The sequence below is a fragment of the Agaricus bisporus genome, assembly GCF_000300575.1.
Source record: "Agaricus bisporus var. bisporus H97 unplaced genomic scaffold AGABI2scaffold_3, whole genome shotgun sequence".
Taxonomy (NCBI): Eukaryota; Fungi; Basidiomycota; class Agaricomycetes; order Agaricales; family Agaricaceae; genus Agaricus; species Agaricus bisporus.
Window position 1 is genome coordinate 1,754,706 of NW_006267366.1, and position 15,429 is coordinate 1,770,134.

Below are 15,429 nucleotides of genomic sequence, written 5' to 3' on the forward strand. Positions count from 1 at the left end.
GTCTTTTTTTCCTTCCTCGGGCTCATCCTGTCAGGGGGACAAAGTCAGTGGAGTCGCCGTCCTTGGGAGTTTCAACGGGAACGTTACTCTAGATTCCTGAAGTATTTTCCCCGCCGCTGCAAAACAACTTTGCCTATATTCCCTGGTTTCACTTGACCAGAGATCTTTGCCTGCTTTCCCACCCATTGGCATGCAAAGGCGATTGTATCGCCCGAGCCAGTCAACTTCTCGTCGGCGTCCACCACATCTCGTTCCTAATAATAATAACACAAGTGCTTTGGCTTCGTACTGTTCTTAGAAATCACCATGCCGCCACGACGCGTCAATACTACGGTAGTTGCCCAGACTGGCGCTCTCATGCCCACTGCTTGTTATATGATAGCTCAAACGTGTATAATGTTACAAATGGTATATAATACAAAACGTGTTTTCATGTGCATAATTCACATGTTCCCAGATTTTGACCGTGCTTCGACCCGAAGACAGCGCATGTTGGGATAGCGGAGAGAAAGCCGGCGACCGTTCATTAAAGCTTGAACTTCATCAAACTGTAGTAGGCAGTTAGGGATATGAAAACCTTCTGAAGGTAGAAAACACAAACTTTGGTGCCATCAGGAAGTGGGATCGTCCGGTGATGAGTGTGTTCATATCGTTCCCTATAAATAATACCATCCTCCTCGTTATATTCGAGCATTTCTACAGTAGACCACGTCACAGTCAACCGAGACCGATGATATCCTACGTGGATATCCTCCCTTTGGACTTCCGGGGGCATCTCAAAGGTTGTGACAAGAGACTTTCCATCAGTCGATTCACGAAGAGTCGATCTACCGAGACGCGTGAATACAAATCTTTTTGTTTGGATATCAGGTTCACGCACATGGACTTTTGTTTCTTGATTTTAGCTGGGGACACCTGGGTTTCGACGACAGGGATACGAACGCTCGGAGTTTCTTCCTGCGAAGGCCCTGATACATTCTCGTTCGAGACTAACAGCTCTGGAGTGACTTCTTCGAGAGACCGAACCTTGGCCTTCTCTTTGGCCATCTGGCGTTCTTTTTTCTGCCTTATAGCACTCCATATGTCGTCCAGCGATACAGTATTGGCAGGAAGATCTGGAGTGCCAAGTAGATCTGTCCTCTCTGTCATTTCAGTGCCAGCATGATCAACATTATTGATGGAGGAACCGCCAGCAGGAGGGAGGTTGTAAAAGTGCTGGTTATTGGCATCCTGATAATAGCTGGAAGACGCGGACGTTGCCTGATGTTGGTAGCGAAATCTACGAGAGTCAAATTCGATTGAAGCTTCGACTCGAGAGGGGTAGTCGATGCCGGTGATGGCGGGGGTCACCGGTGGTGATGACAGCGTGGTTTTGCCTCGTGGTAGACGACCTGGGGAGGCGACTCCGCCTGAACTTGAACTTGTATTCAAGTATTCACGACTTTGTCCATGAGGTGGCATTTTTTCCTTTGGTCAATCACTTAGAGCACAAGGATGATAGAGTGGGAGTGTGGATCGGGGACGGTGGATCGATCGATGGTAATGGGCGCAATGCGCTACCGCACCTGCCATGGACGAGGAGGAGAGATTAAGTTGAGTTGTGATGCCTGTGAAGCTACTTACGAGGTAGACTCAACCAGAAGGTGTGGAAGGAAGGCGAGTGAAGGAGAAGAAGAGAAGAAATGGCGCCTTGATTAATGTTGATGGAAAGAACCGTGATAAGCGAGAGAGTAATTTCTGCGGTGACAGACCATTGTTCGCATCACCTGCCTTGGTTGCTAGCAGCTGCAATGCGGTTCGGCCAGGTCGGTGCTGCCTTGCTGCTAACACGAGGCAGGGTCTCATCACGTGAAAATACATGACATCATAACTACACCTTCACCTTCACCCGCCTCTCGTCATTCTAAATTGATCTTTGACAATTGCTCATAATCGTCTTCAAAATGTTCCACCTTTTTCCTGCGTGAACACCCTTCCAAACGTGTTTATGCTGATGAAGATGTTGCGGTGGCATGGGGAAACTTGACCTCGCTTACAGTGCTGGCATGCCAGAAACTACCGTTCTAGGCCTGTGTCGCTGTTGCGGCCGCGATATTTATTACGTGCGAAATATGCAGTCTGTGACGTGTTCGTGTGGGAAGCATGTGGTATTATTCCAACGTCCGCAGGCCTTGTGCGTCGTCCAGACTTCAATCTGGTATGAAGCGTTTTAAAGATCCGCTCCTCTGTCAACTATTAATATTAATCAGGTTTTCTAACAGTCCCCTTACTATTTTTACTTTCGCGCGAGTGTTGAACTGACACACACATCAGATTCAATTGTTAATGATTCATTGTAAGTGATGAGCGTGGATATGCATGATTCGAATAAGGTCCCACCTCATGTACAATTACCACGCTACAATTGCTCAGTTTCTTCATATAGATCTTTCCGGCATTGAGGCGGTGTAAGACAGCTTCGTGATGCTACCTATTAATCCATCAATCGATTTTAATCATATCAAGCGTACGTGCATTGGCCAATGTCCTTAGACTTGTTAAAGTTATTGACAATAATCCTGTTACCTCATCTACGGAATGTCGTCCGCTATACACGAAACTGAATATACTACATAACACTAATAAATGGGTTTCACAATTTCCATCGTGTCCTCCATGCCGAACGGCTAATGCTTTGCGCTATGTTCTATATTCTACTCAATCGTATCTCCGAACCTCGGATGTCCGCTATATCCGTAGTAAAAATAGAACAACGCCGACGCTTTGCATACAGGTCATCCTTAGCATCACATTTGGGTGGTGATTAAAGCGGGATCATCATATCGCCTACGAGCGAAACATAGTCCACGAGCGATAGGGCGGACAACACGGATGGCACTTACTCTTCTTGGTGATCCGATTAGGACTAGGCCTTGTAGTTATAGGATATCTACAATCTTGTAAAAAGTTCTTCTCACTGGCTTATTCTTGAAGTTGTAGCGTCAGGCAATGATCATATTCTGTCCAACCAGATATGAGCCTTTACATCCAATCGTTTCAGTGAGCGCGTCGCGATAAAAGGGTTTTTTTTTCCCGTGATGACTTCTGCTGTCGCTTGATGAACAATTCAGCCTGATTTTGCAAGCTTGGGAGTTCTTTTGAAATGACGTTCTCAGCATAAGAAGGAAATGAAACAAGGAAAAGTCGGAGACAACCCCGGTGCCGATATTCCTTAGCCGATAAAGTCTTCACGGTCTGACTATTGTGACAACCTGTCAACTTCAAGATGATGCATTCCGTTCTAATTAAATTCACTGGGACTGTCTTTTCACATTATCCTTGATGAGCGGGAAACGGAAATGCGAATAAACAAACAGAGGGATCTATAGTGGGTTTATCTATTACAAGACATCTAAATAAGCGAGACATTCTATGGGCGCGCCGGAAACGCAAATCGAGTCAATGAACAATACAACAACCAGTAGACCACACGCCGACGACAGTGGAACGAGGAATGATCCGGCAGCCATATGTTCCTTAGCCACCACATGAATGGCAAGGTCCGTTAATTTGAAGGGCTGATATCATCAGTTCAAGTTCCCAGTCAGAATAAAGAAGACAACTCACTATACCGCTCGGGTGCTTGTCGGCTGAGAATGAAAACTAGTCAGACTACGGTCTGCGAAACAAGTTAACAAATCACATACTATTGCCAGCAGGTTTGGGAGCAACTGGGAGGCTTGCAATCCTGCGGGTGCTTGGGGCTGAATTTGCATCTCGTTCCGAAGCAGATGATCTAGGAGCCCCATGAGAATGGGTACAAACGGATCCTTGTGTGCATTCACTAACCAATTCATCGGGCTGAAAACACACTATGTCAATATGGGTCGCTATAGAGGTTGAGATTGAAAACGTACTTGAACAATGACATGGCCGCAGGAGAAGTGTTTGTTAACCCTAGTCAAAAAGGTTGAACTTCAACATAATTTGACATGTGGATTACCACTCACTGTCTGTAGTGGCACATTTCTGGAGTGTAAACGATGTGAGGAAAGTTAGATTGTAAAAGCCGTCACACGTAGGCTTTTTATTCCTCCAGCCATCCATCCATTTTGTGCAAAGCTCATAGTTGCCGGTTCAAAGTCCCGAAATGCGATGAGTAAACCGAGTCACTACTTCAACTCACCTGCCAGCTCCAATGAACCTTACATTTGCTTCACAAGTCCTTGTGACAGATGCCACTGAGTCAGAGGAGCATAAACCTAGGATAAGAGTATGAAGAACCCGATGTTTCTAAAGGTGATCTAAACATGATTGTAACAGAGTCAGCCTCGACATTCCCTTGTAGACGCCACTGGTCCGCGTGTTCATTGTTTCTGGCTGGATTTTGGGCGACGATTAGTTCAGACTTCCCGGTGTACGCCCCAGCAACCGAATAGAGCCGGTCAGCAAATGTTTCGACTACAACCTTTTTTTCTTTTTCTTTTCTTTTTTCTTTCTTTGGATTTTTTTTGCCGCAGTCTGCATATGGACAAAGACCGAGTAGTGGGTGATCTGATCAAGTAAGGGAAGTAGTGGCACGGGCGGCTGTATCAGGATTTGGAATTGACGCGAATATTGACGTCGTATCAGAATAAGGATCTTTCGGGGTCTTAGTTGAAGCCGTGACCAGATTCAGCCTGTTTTCCCAGCCTAATCTTGCTTTATACGACTATGTCAACATCACACCCACTGCCCGACATTCCAGGTCGTGATGGAGAACGGCCCCTCATGCACATCAGTATGCCCGACGTTACATTCTCGGGATCCGTTATCCATCATTCTGCTCCCCCCCTGCCCAGTTCCTGGGACGACTCCCAGTATCAGAATAGACCTCGACCTCGTGTTCTTTCCATGAACGCGTATCCATATAGTGCACCTGAAACGCCTTACACCGAACCTGCGTTGAATACTCCGATAGCGTTTCCACAACCATATGGAGGGGAAATGCCTGGGTTAGTCGTACCACCTCGACTTCTCTCCCAATCCCGTAGTGTTGGCGAACTCAGCAGGCCCCACCGAGCATCAATTCCGGCGCGTCATGTAAATTCTGAGTATCCATCTGATGATAAGAGAGAGTTTGAGGTCCGCCATCTATCATTTGCATGTGTGATAAATGCTAAGCTATTGCAGTTCAGGGACAGCTCAATCGAGAAATTATCGTCGGGTCTTGCCGAGTCTAAGCAGGTCTCTTTCTTTAATTCCAACATGCTTTAACATGACACATTGATAGTCTCAGCTCAGATGATATGATTATTCGCTTTCAAGAAGGAAAATTAAGAATTGAAGATCAAGAATGGCATCGATTGGTTCCAGAAGGAGCTCAAGATGCTCTAGGCAAAAAGGAAGTCCGCAGACAATCTATAATTTTTGAGATCATCAAGGGTGAACGTGATTATGTGAATGACCTGGAACTCGTTCAACAGGTAGGATTCCCTCGACAAGCGTTGGATTTCATGACGATGAATAATTGGTTTCTAGTTATACATCGATGGTATCCGCCGCGCGAACCCTCATATCATCCCCGAGCGGAGGTTGCCTGGTTTCATTACCGATGTGTTCGGAAACTTCCATGAAATATTGAATTTTCACCAACATTTGCTGAAGCAGCTGTTCGCACGTCAACGCGAGCAACATCCCGTCTTACAAACAGTGGGAGATATCATACTTGATCGTGAGCGTTCACTTTGGCCGCACTTACGAAGTATTAACGAGCTCAAAAGAAACGCTAAAATCAGAATTTCGATCTGCTTATGAAACATATATTAAGCGCTATCCTATGGCTGAATCGTATCACAGGAATGAACTCAAATGCAATCGTGCCTACGAACGATTCCTACAAACAACGTCCAATGACGCACGCGTTCGCAAACGTGATCTGATCACTCTTTTATCACGCCCAGTTACCAAACTTCCTCGGTTGAACTTGTTGTTGGAAGAAGCTTTGAAGTCTACCGAACAAGGTTTTGAGCATCCTGATCTGGAAGCATTGCCTCTGATCCTAGGGATCCTTAATCCATTTATCAAGAGTACGCAACCTGGTATTGAAGCCGCCGAAGGCAAAGTCAAATTTTGGAGTCTCTGCGAAAGTCTTGTATATCAAAAAGGCGAGATTATTGTGAGTGTTGGTTGATCTCGGTTATCTTGAGTCTTCGTCTGATCCGGTGATCCAGGACATGGATTTCTATGATGAAAGTCGTACCCTTGTCTATTCGAGCTCAGTTGCCAGGAGAGTTAAGTCCGAGGCCAGTTTCCATGAATGGGAAGATCTCGCCCTATCGCTTCTGGATAATTACGGTGAGTAATCTGAATAATGTTTTTCTTTTTTCTCCTTACGTTCTCGAAAAGTGTTGATTACTCGGGAAGAGAATAGTAAACCGAACAACTCCGTCATCAAACGACATCTTGTATCTCGGGTTTGTCAAAAAATTCTAAATACAGAACGTCTTTTTGATCACGACTTCAGCCTATCCCATTATCATTCTTGAGACTCGCGGGTTTTGCGGATCCAACCGACTCTCGGAGGGAACGAAGCGAGGACAGAAGATTGTTGGACTCGTTGTGGTCACATTCAGTACCAATCTATCCCTTTACAATTTATCACGCATCAAGTCGTATATCTCGGCGCTATACATTATATGTCGAATCCGAAACGCAGCGCCAGAAGTGGCAATCTGTACTATCGGAATGCATTGCCGTTCACCGAGTCAGGGAGGATTCTAACAAGGTGGACCAGAATCTCGATCTCGCAGCTATCGTTCACTGAAAATTCTGTAGTGGTTCGAAGCCGAAAATATCTCGAGTCGATTTTTTCGGGTACCTGACTCATTTCTCGTATCGCCTGCGACATCAGATCCACCAAAGTCCGGAAGAATAACATCGGCCGTTCCGTTTTGTAAGTGCATCTGTTCTTCTCCCACTTATCCTCTTGTTCATCGTATCCGCTCTAAGGTTTTGATGGCCGGAAGTTTTTAGCTGTGGGTTGTCCGACTGGTATCTATGTTTCGGTCGCTGGCCACGAAGGTGTGTATTTAATCTGTGTGCTAAATTATAATTGACGCTCTTTGAAAGCTTTTAAAAAGGCTCTGGACTATTCCAATCCGAAATATATAGGGGTTCTGCAAGCTATCGGCGATAAAGTGTTTAATAAATTCATCGTTCACTCGGATCAGGCAGTCACATCATACTCGTTGGAACTTTTGGCTCGCTTGGCATTAGACCAGACCAATCGTGACGCATTGAGTGCATCAACCGAAAAAGTCGGCGGTGACGAATCGAACATTGTGATTTGTAAATGTGCGCAAGTGAACGGTAGAGCGCTAGGTATTCCATCAAAATCAGCCCGCCGACTCACACATGGCTGATACCTTTTTTATTGCTTTCAGTGATATACGCGACAAAACGACGCCTCAGTACAACACTTACGCTCCATGTTATGGAAGCTGTGACACATGATCAAATCGAGATCAACGCGCGGAGAAAAATCTCATCGTTTAAACCCTGCAGTGAAGTACGAAATTAGTTTTGTGCGTCATTTGTTATGCTCTAATCTTCTCCAAGCCGGGTTTCATTCCGCGTGATACTTCCGATATCGTTCCTTTAGCCAGAACTTTAGCGGTGTGCAGTCAAGACAAGATTGTTGTCGTTGATCCGATCAAGTATGTGATTCAGTTGATCTTCATTACCTTCAGTAACTCGATATTGAATTGTTGTGCACAGCCTAAGTCAGTCAGCGGTAGCTGTTGTGCCCGACCTACGAAACACTATGTCCAGCGTATTGCTGTCCACTCTGCAAGATCGTATCCGCCATGCAAAGGCGCTGGGACTTGTTCGTGTCGACGCCCATGAGCTTTTGATGATATATGACTGTGGGTACCAATTAAACAGCCTTTCAATTGACCGTGCTTGACCGTCGGTGCGGCGTAGCGATCGGTTATTATGTTACTAAGCAAGGTGTCCCAACTCGCTCCTTTGGTTACATCCGATGGGAGACACCAGTCAGTGCTTTTGCTCAACGCGGCAACAATATAGTACTTGTGTCTTCACGATTCATCGAGATCAGGGATATCGCTACGGGAAAGATCGTACAGGTACTTGAAGGGGCGGATGTCCGGCTGATGTATAGTGGCCCTCCGACCCATAATAAGGACGATCGGATCTTGCTAGCCATGAGAGGCAGCAAGGGCCAGGACGGAAGTTTTGCTGATAGACTTGTGGAACTTATTGAAACCGTAGAATACGTTCCTCAGACTCCGGCTATGGCTGAACCAGTGATGTGGACCGAGTGGGATCTATAGAAGGTATGACTTTGGATATGAGATATGACAGTGGATCTGATGAGCAGATGAGTTGATCTCTATCAGGTTTTGTATGTCTAAGAATAGCTTGTATTTTACTATAAGTAGTTAGTTTACCGCCCACGAAACGGTACTGTATGTGTACAGGGCAACCGATATCTAAAGCCGGAGTGGGGGTGTACTGACTTTAAACAATATATAGATTACAGTTACATGAATAGCCAGAAACATGTTAGGAGTATCAATTCAAGCAACGACCGCGTGGCCTCATAGGTCGGTTTCCTTAATATTATAAGGATGGGTAGCGGTTATCCTGCCCTTTATATACACTGTCATTCCTTGAAGGTTGTTAGCATCTAGCAGCGAGGAGTAAGAATCATAATATGAAATAACAATAAAAGAATCGGCACCGATCGTTAGATCAGCCCTGCATGCAGGGCCTGAGATGTCAAGTTTCTGGATATTAGTAGTCTGACCCGGTCCATCCAATGACACGGCGTAAACAGCCGTCGCATTTGCGGCGAGAACGTATATGAAACTGGTTAGCCGTGTATGAGCTCACACATAGGCACGAGATCAAATTCGGATGGATGCTTACTCCTTATCAGCAACAGACGCGATGTCGAAGTCAATTGTGGTGGAAGTAGGACCTTGAGGATATTGCTAGGGATAAATGTTGTAAGTCTCTGACTCAGGATATAAAACAAATAAAGTATCCACCTTGACAATGGTCGGTTTTAAATTGTCATCGATGTTGATTTCGGTGATCAAGGATGTTACGGCGTCGGTGAAGTAAAAGTTACCCGTACTTGCGCTGTAAGCTGACCAACATGTCGCGCCCTGCCCTTCGATCTTGGTGGCTGAAGATCTGTTGCTTCGGCTTCTGGAACCCGCGTCCGCTAAATCGACAATGTCGAAGCCGAGGCCGGCATCTGCGGCCAGTATTGCATTCTTGTTCGGGATTACAGTCATGGAGAAGGGAAGCAAGACGCCCTGAGCGAGTGAAATATGCTTGTAGTTCCTAGAGAGCGACCTGTCCAGAACATCCCAAACAGCGAAGAAACCTGGTTGTGGAGGTGTACCCTTGACTGCTACCATGAGTTGCTTCTCGTCCTCTGTAAAGATAATTTGACCGGCAGTCCCCGGGGGTCCAGTCGCAGGAGTTGTTTGGTTTAATCCCAATGAACGAACGGTATTTGGAAGTGGCATTAAACCTCTTTGTTTATCGATCGAGTAGCAACTAATATCCAATTTAGTGAGATCAGGTTCAGAGAGTAGAGTCATAATTGTTGTACCTGACCCCATTGATAGCACCGGCATTTACCGCACAAAGCATATCACCAGCTTTATTGAAAGCAACCGAGACAGGAAATTCCCCGCCACTGGATATGGGTTTTCCTATCATTCGCAGGTTTGTCGGATCATTTGGGTCAATGTTGAAGACTGAAAGCGTGTTGGAACCAGCCTGGACGATGTTCTCAGAAATGAGAAGCCATGATAAAGGATTGAACTGACATTGACGGTCGCGAGAATATTCGCCTTACTGGAAGCCTTGATGCAACCTTGACTGAACAGAGCTTCAGGGGTAATAGGATCGACTAGACCATGGGCACCGAGACCCCCTGCGTCAACAGCTCTTGTCAGAGTCTGTGATGGTTCAAAGTCGGATCAGCTAGTGAGTATGAATTTTGGAGCTGTGTTCTCACCAGCTCGCCGTCTGTACCTATTTCCGCGGCGACAATGAAGTTACCGTCGGGATTATTTGTGATAACTGTGGAGAGGATCAACTCCAGAATGGTGCGGCAGTAGAAAAAAAATCTCACAATATGCTGCCCCCGCCGCAAGTCCCTTTGCGTCACCCAATATCTTAGTTGAAGCTGACGTAGGATTCATAGCAGCGCCAGTGGCATGATGTACCAACAAGAGGGAAATAATTATCGAGGCGAAGCCAAGCTGCATGGTCTAGAGAGGGAAACTGAAGAATGGGTTTGCTAGCGATAAGAGGGGCACTACATTTACTTCGTTCGTAGGTCCTCATTTTGTACCCACTGGCCCTTGTTATTCTGCCCTTGATTAATATTTCAGTCAGCAAGCGATCTTGTAATTTCTGTGGCAACGCCGAGGGCTTATCGTTACCTTGCTCGTGGTAAGTAATATGTCAAACCATCAGAACATAGAGACAATATAACTTTAACCGATGATGTTGCCTGAGAGAGGCAGAAAAAACGCGGTTACACCCAAACGGCTCGCAAGTTACCCTTGCACGAGACTCGAGAAATACACCGCGAATTTTTGTTTTGACTATTCAAGAAAGTAATCTGATCTTGGCTACGTCGTGAGGGTCAACAAACAATGAGCTCGAGGCCTAAGTGCCAGAAGACGAGCCCGCGAAGGTAGAAAGGCGATGGTGTTCTTCATTTGTCACACCTCTTGTTTCGCTCGCGGGCGGCACGGCGTTCCTCTATGCTCTGCTCAAACTGTTCGCTCATCAAGGAATGTTAATACTTCATATACTTGTCGTGCTGGACCGAGGATAAGTTGGCTACCAATCGCGCATATAACTCATCTCGCCGTTGAATGAAACAAAGGCGTATAGGTAGTTAAATAAAAAACCACAAGTCGTCGACCTAGTTCAACGAAACTCGAAGGCATCAACGTCAATGAAGATCATCTACCAAATGGGTAATTCTCTTTCTACGCCTGCTTCTACACATTCAGGGAGTGACTAAAAAGATCTTAAATTGAATGGCTTGGCCTAATTTATTTAGCTATTTCAGGATTAAAACGAACGTCAGCTTCAATTCATTTATCCCGTTCTTTCAACGATAAAAATATACGATGCCGGCATCTCACTGACACACTGATGTTGTTGCCTAGGTGTCCTAGGGTATCCTCCCGGCCCACACAAATATAACCATAATCAACCTTGCCTTGAACAACTTCATCATTGTAATCTCTCATCGATTCTACTGAAACTCCCTCCGCCTTGCCCGCTTCCTCTGGACTCCACAAAGACCTTGGTCATTTGATTTCAAGCCAAGCCCGATCCCCGACGATTCCCAAAATAATGGAGGGCAACAATCTGCCCAACTACGCTCTTTACATGTCTCGAAACGCGGAGTAGTTTTGCAAACTCACGTTTCAAAATCAAACCCACTCCTCGCATCATTTATCCATTACCATCTCGGACGAGCGCCTCACTAAGATCAGCCCTCATCTGCAAATTCAGGGTGCTCTTTGCCCACATCACTATAGAAGCCCTGAGCAGAACGGTTCGCGATCAATCAGGGCCTGTGTCGGTGGCAAAAAGCTCGTCAAGATTAACTCATCTGAGGCTCAGCCTCTAAGATATTTACAATTAATACGACTGACTCATCTCCTTGATTTACTCTGTTTTTCTGTTTTCCCCGACGGACGCACCCTATTTGTCTCTCATTCTCGTATTTCCTAGGTCCCTTGGTTTCTTCCCTACTCACGGCACTTTCAAGTATTTATGGCCCCTTCCTGGTCTGCGTAATACCTAATACAATACGCCCATCTGCAATCCAGTCCTTCCTCCTCATACGGTTGGTGAACAAATGTCGCCGGCAATGCACCATATCCTCCAAAGCGCGAGATAACTTTCGTTGATCTGAACGGCACCTCCCTCTCCACCAGATGCCGAATCATATATCTCTAGGGTCAAGCTCATAAACACGTTTTACGGAGAGTCGCTGTCGAATCATAGAAATCGTATCCTGGGTAAAGATCCTGTCTCTAAGTCGTCATAAGAACATTGCTTCAGGGAATCTCCGGGAGAGGAGTGGCTGTCGAATCATAGTAATCATATTCTGGGTAATATCGGAGATGCCAATGAAAGGCTGTTCACGAATGCATCCGGGATGTCTTTATATTCATGCCGCATTCATGGTGACCATTTGAACCGCCATATCTGTCACACAACAGCAGAAATAAAGATAAATAGCTCACTTGTAGGACTTCAACAAAATATGGTTTTGTACCGTCCTCAGAGGGCTCGTTCCAAAATACCCAATGTAGTGTGCCTGGCCTTGGTAACTTTTGCTTCCGACGTCATGCCATACATAATCAAGGGTCCAATATCCTGTCTCATGTGTCAATAGTGCATCAACGAGGTCCTAAGCCCTGATCGCAGCCTCGTAACAACCCGATATCTTTTGATACGTCTCGGGTCATTTCCATGTGATGGAGGCGGCTGTCATGAGAGGAGAAGACATGACCATAGTCTACAAGTTTTGAGAGTGTTATTATTCTACTACACCGACCCTATCATACGCACATTGATCCAACACAAATAATTTCGACAAACGCTTGACAAAAACACTGCCTTCATCCAAGGTTTTCATTACGATTTCTGCAACTCCACCTCAAGATCAGCTTTCAACTTCTTCAAAACATTCACCGCATCTTTGATCTGCGCATCTAATTCTGGAGTCTTTGGCTTCTGCGCTTTCAATTCCCTAACATGGTTCCCTTGCTCAGTAATCTTCGCTTCTAAGGCCAATGCCTCTGGGGACTTTGGTCCATTGGATATAGGTGTCGCAACTTTTTTCGATGATTTCTTAGCTCCAGGATCAGCTTTCAACGGATCAGCAGCAGTTTCTTGTCGAGAAGCTTCTTGTCCTCCGAACCTTCCTCTCCAAACATCAATCATTTTTTCCTCAATCTTTTTGAATAAATGCGCTGGGGTATCGATATGATGGCCTGCAAGAATATCGTTTGACAAGACTTCAGGTACTATACGAGCAGGAGCGTTGATCTGGGTAAGGATGGATTCGGAGGTGGCTGGCATGAAGGGATATATGAGGACAGAGAGGACGTAGATCAGGTTGACAGCTCGTGAGATAACTTGTGCACATCTCGTAGGGTTCTCCGTCATCAATTGTTTGTTGAGACCGGAGGATTGAAGATAGTTGTTACCCCTCATGGAGACAAGCATGACGGTTTGTAAACCAAGGCGTAGCTTTACCGCCTCCATGGCGTTTATATAATCCTTCAGTAGGCCGTTGATGCCGGTAATGAACTCTGAATCCAGCTCGTCGTTAGGGGAATAGGGGCCAGGAGCGTCTCCGCCATCGGGTATAACACCACCATATTGAGATGAGACGAATTTGAGGGCACGATTGACGAAATTTCCGAAGCTAACACATTCTCTTGAGATGTCATTTGCCCTAAGATGGTCTAGGTACTCACTTATTCAAGAGAACATTGTTATTGGCGGCAACCTTGAGGAAAACGTTAGTTAACGGACATTGTCACAGGGAAACGTAGCGCACACAATCGGCCCAAGAAAACATAGCATCAGCGGTCTCAGGTCGAGATGACAGCAAGTAGTATCGCCAAACTGATGAAGGTATTCCAGTATCCTTCACCGCGGGCCCGAAGACTCCGCGGTTCTTGCTCTTGGAGAATTTTCCTCCCTCATAATTCAGGTATTCTGCCGAATAATCTTCAGAGAGATAATGATGGTGATGGTGAACTGCGTTGACTGACCTGTCGTTGACAGATGGTGAATTTTTGTCCAATCACGCCCATCACCAATTTGGATAGATGGGAAATATACGGTATGGAAGTAAACATTGTCCTTTCCCATAAATTGGTATAGCTTGACGTCTTTGGGATTGAACCACCACTGTTTCCATTCTGGAGAGATATTCGCTGTTATACTCGGGTATCCAATAGGAGCGTCAAACTAAATCTGATAAGATTATAATTCACGGAAAAAGTAACAGATACATACCCAGACATCTAACAATGGGTCGTCAGCATAAGCTAAGAGAACATGTAAGTATGAGACCTACAGAGTACTTTCCCCTTCATGCCATGCACATCCTCCCCTTCAATTGGGACGGGGACTCCCCAAGAAAGGTCACGCGTGAGAGGAGTGGGTAGGAGACCACTCTTCATTCGAGCGTCAATGATTTCTCCATTATTGATAACGGAATTGGGAGACCATCTTCCGGCCTTCCAAGATTGTTTAATCCATTCTTCCGTACGAGGTTGAATTTCATTTAGTTTGAGATACATATGAATGGATATGCGAGTGACTACTTTGTGGGTTCTGTCGATTAGACAACGAGGTTTGACCAACTCAATAGCATCGAGCGTCCGGGTGCAACCGTCGCACTGATCGCCACGAGCATCCTGGACAGCAGTGAGGTTATAACCAGAAAAAGAAAATAGTTCGACGTACATCGAATCCACAATGTGGGCATATACCCTCTACGAATCGGTCAGCGAGGAATCTGAGCTAGAGTTAGAAGCTGTTGGCAACGAAAAGATGATCGTTTGACGCACTTCGAACACCCTTCACAATAAGTCTGCTCTTTTTCTTGCTTCTCCAAAAAACCATTACGTCCGAGATTCAAAAAAATCTCTTGTGAGATTCTAGCATACGCGGAATCAATTGACGTGTAATTCCTAAAAACAGTCTCCTCACTCAGTATGATGATGCGTTGTTGTACGACCAAAATAATCGAAGCTGCTAGACATGAGCGTTGCGGGATGATGACGACCCAAAATGGAACGCACCCAATGTCAAACCATTCGTATGTTTCCTTGTGAACAGCATGATACTTGTCGCATAGTTCCTTGGGTGTGATGCCTTCTTTCAGAGCCTGAGTTTCGGTAGCTGTGCCGTATTCATCCGTTCCACAGACGTAGACGGTTCGCCGATTTCTGGAACCTGTACAAGGGGGGTCTGCAAGTAGCTTTTGGCAAGATCTGGAAGACGCACGGCTATATCTACCAGGAAGTGAGATAACTTGATAGTTAGATGGAAGATCTGCGACTTACCGACTGTATACATCTGCACTGAGAGTGCTTCCAATTATGTTTCCTGTCTATTGTTAAATTTACGAGTATAAGCATGATTGAGCGCGACGCTTTTACCAAGGTGAGGCACATTGTTGCAGTACGGCAAGGCAGAAGTAATGAGGATGTTTTCCTCTCCCTCCTTTGGTAAGCTGACATCGTTCAATTCCCAGTCAAACGGACTTGAAAAAAAAAACTTACTCGATAGCTGGATTAGGTGATTTGACTGTGCGCAAAACTTCTGGCGCAGCTCTGACTTTCTGTGTCATCTTTGCAGAGGGAG

At 45.6% G+C, this 15,429-nt stretch overlaps 5 protein-coding genes across 5 annotated transcripts; 1 reads left to right on the plus strand and 4 right to left on the minus strand.

Moving 5' to 3' along the window:
- Positions 1 to 38: 38 nt before the first annotated feature.
- On the minus strand, positions 39 to 1,159 carry AGABI2DRAFT_191417 (hypothetical protein). Its single transcript, XM_006459378.1, has 3 exons — positions 881 to 1,159; positions 602 to 827; positions 39 to 548 (listed from the first exon to the last, which is right to left on the minus strand). Exons 1-3 carry the CDS (start codon positions 1,147 to 1,149, stop codon positions 444 to 446), a joined length of 600 nt encoding a protein of 199 aa, XP_006459441.1. The 5' UTR covers positions 1,150 to 1,159; the 3' UTR covers positions 39 to 443.
- A 2,221-nt stretch (positions 1,160 to 3,380) lies between these two features.
- AGABI2DRAFT_116414 (hypothetical protein) lies at positions 3,381 to 4,006 on the minus strand (the record flags this gene model as incomplete). Its single annotated transcript, XM_006459379.1, has 5 exons — positions 3,381 to 3,557; positions 3,607 to 3,629; positions 3,687 to 3,840; positions 3,897 to 3,936; positions 3,990 to 4,006. The coding sequence occupies 5 exons, from the start codon at positions 4,004 to 4,006 to the stop codon at positions 3,381 to 3,383; spliced, it is 411 nt and encodes a 136-aa protein (XP_006459442.1).
- A 722-nt stretch (positions 4,007 to 4,728) lies between these two features.
- Positions 4,729 to 8,526, plus strand: AGABI2DRAFT_201698 (hypothetical protein). The gene is made up of 16 exons (XM_006459380.1): positions 4,729 to 5,103; positions 5,152 to 5,205; positions 5,258 to 5,444; positions 5,500 to 5,692; positions 5,742 to 6,136; positions 6,192 to 6,315; positions 6,367 to 6,434; positions 6,485 to 6,745; positions 6,796 to 6,913; positions 6,970 to 7,041; positions 7,090 to 7,341; positions 7,404 to 7,528; positions 7,579 to 7,676; positions 7,738 to 7,886; positions 7,945 to 8,318; positions 8,382 to 8,526. Exons 1-15 carry the CDS (start codon positions 5,084 to 5,086, stop codon positions 8,313 to 8,315), a joined length of 2,487 nt encoding a protein of 828 aa, XP_006459443.1. The 5' UTR covers positions 4,729 to 5,083; the 3' UTR covers positions 8,316 to 8,318; positions 8,382 to 8,526.
- Positions 8,527 to 8,647: 121 nt separating this feature from the next.
- Positions 8,648 to 10,274, minus strand: AGABI2DRAFT_177384 (hypothetical protein; the record flags this gene model as incomplete). The annotated part of the gene is made up of 8 exons (XM_006459381.1): positions 8,648 to 8,671; positions 8,709 to 8,853; positions 8,914 to 8,978; positions 9,036 to 9,555; positions 9,611 to 9,780; positions 9,831 to 9,962; positions 10,022 to 10,086; positions 10,139 to 10,274. The coding sequence occupies 8 exons, from the start codon at positions 10,272 to 10,274 to the stop codon at positions 8,648 to 8,650; spliced, it is 1,257 nt and encodes a 418-aa protein (XP_006459444.1).
- A 2,404-nt stretch (positions 10,275 to 12,678) lies between these two features.
- On the minus strand, positions 12,679 to 15,415 carry AGABI2DRAFT_66665 (hypothetical protein; the record flags this gene model as incomplete). The annotated part of the gene is made up of 13 exons (XM_006459382.1): positions 12,679 to 13,474; positions 13,527 to 13,558; positions 13,610 to 13,770; positions 13,827 to 14,025; positions 14,074 to 14,081; positions 14,135 to 14,477; positions 14,527 to 14,578; positions 14,631 to 14,720; positions 14,773 to 14,814; positions 14,865 to 15,033; positions 15,133 to 15,171; positions 15,225 to 15,298; positions 15,348 to 15,415. The coding sequence occupies 13 exons, from the start codon at positions 15,413 to 15,415 to the stop codon at positions 12,679 to 12,681; spliced, it is 2,073 nt and encodes a 690-aa protein (XP_006459445.1).
- Between the last annotated feature and the right edge of the window lie 14 nt (positions 15,416 to 15,429).

Excerpts from the sequence above, each read along its gene's own strand:
- AGABI2DRAFT_191417 (XM_006459378.1), bottom strand. The coding sequence starts at position 1,149 with ATGACAGAGAGGACAGATCTACTTGGCACTCCAGATCTTCCTGCCAAT. Across the intron at positions 828-880 it reads ATCAAGAAACAAAAGTCCAT|ATCGACTCTTCGTGAATCGA; the intron begins GTGCGTGAACCT and ends GCGTCTCGGTAG. Across the intron at positions 549-601 it reads CACTTCCTGATGGCACCAAA|TTTGATGAAGTTCAAGCTTT; the intron begins GTTTGTGTTTTC and ends TGCCTACTACAG.
- AGABI2DRAFT_201698 (XM_006459380.1), top strand. The coding sequence starts at position 5,084 with ATGATAAGAGAGAGTTTGAG. Across the intron at positions 5,104-5,151 it reads ATGATAAGAGAGAGTTTGAG|TTCAGGGACAGCTCAATCGA; the intron begins GTCCGCCATCTA and ends AAGCTATTGCAG. Across the intron at positions 6,435-6,484 it reads AACGACATCTTGTATCTCGG|CCTATCCCATTATCATTCTT; the intron begins GTTTGTCAAAAA and ends TCACGACTTCAG.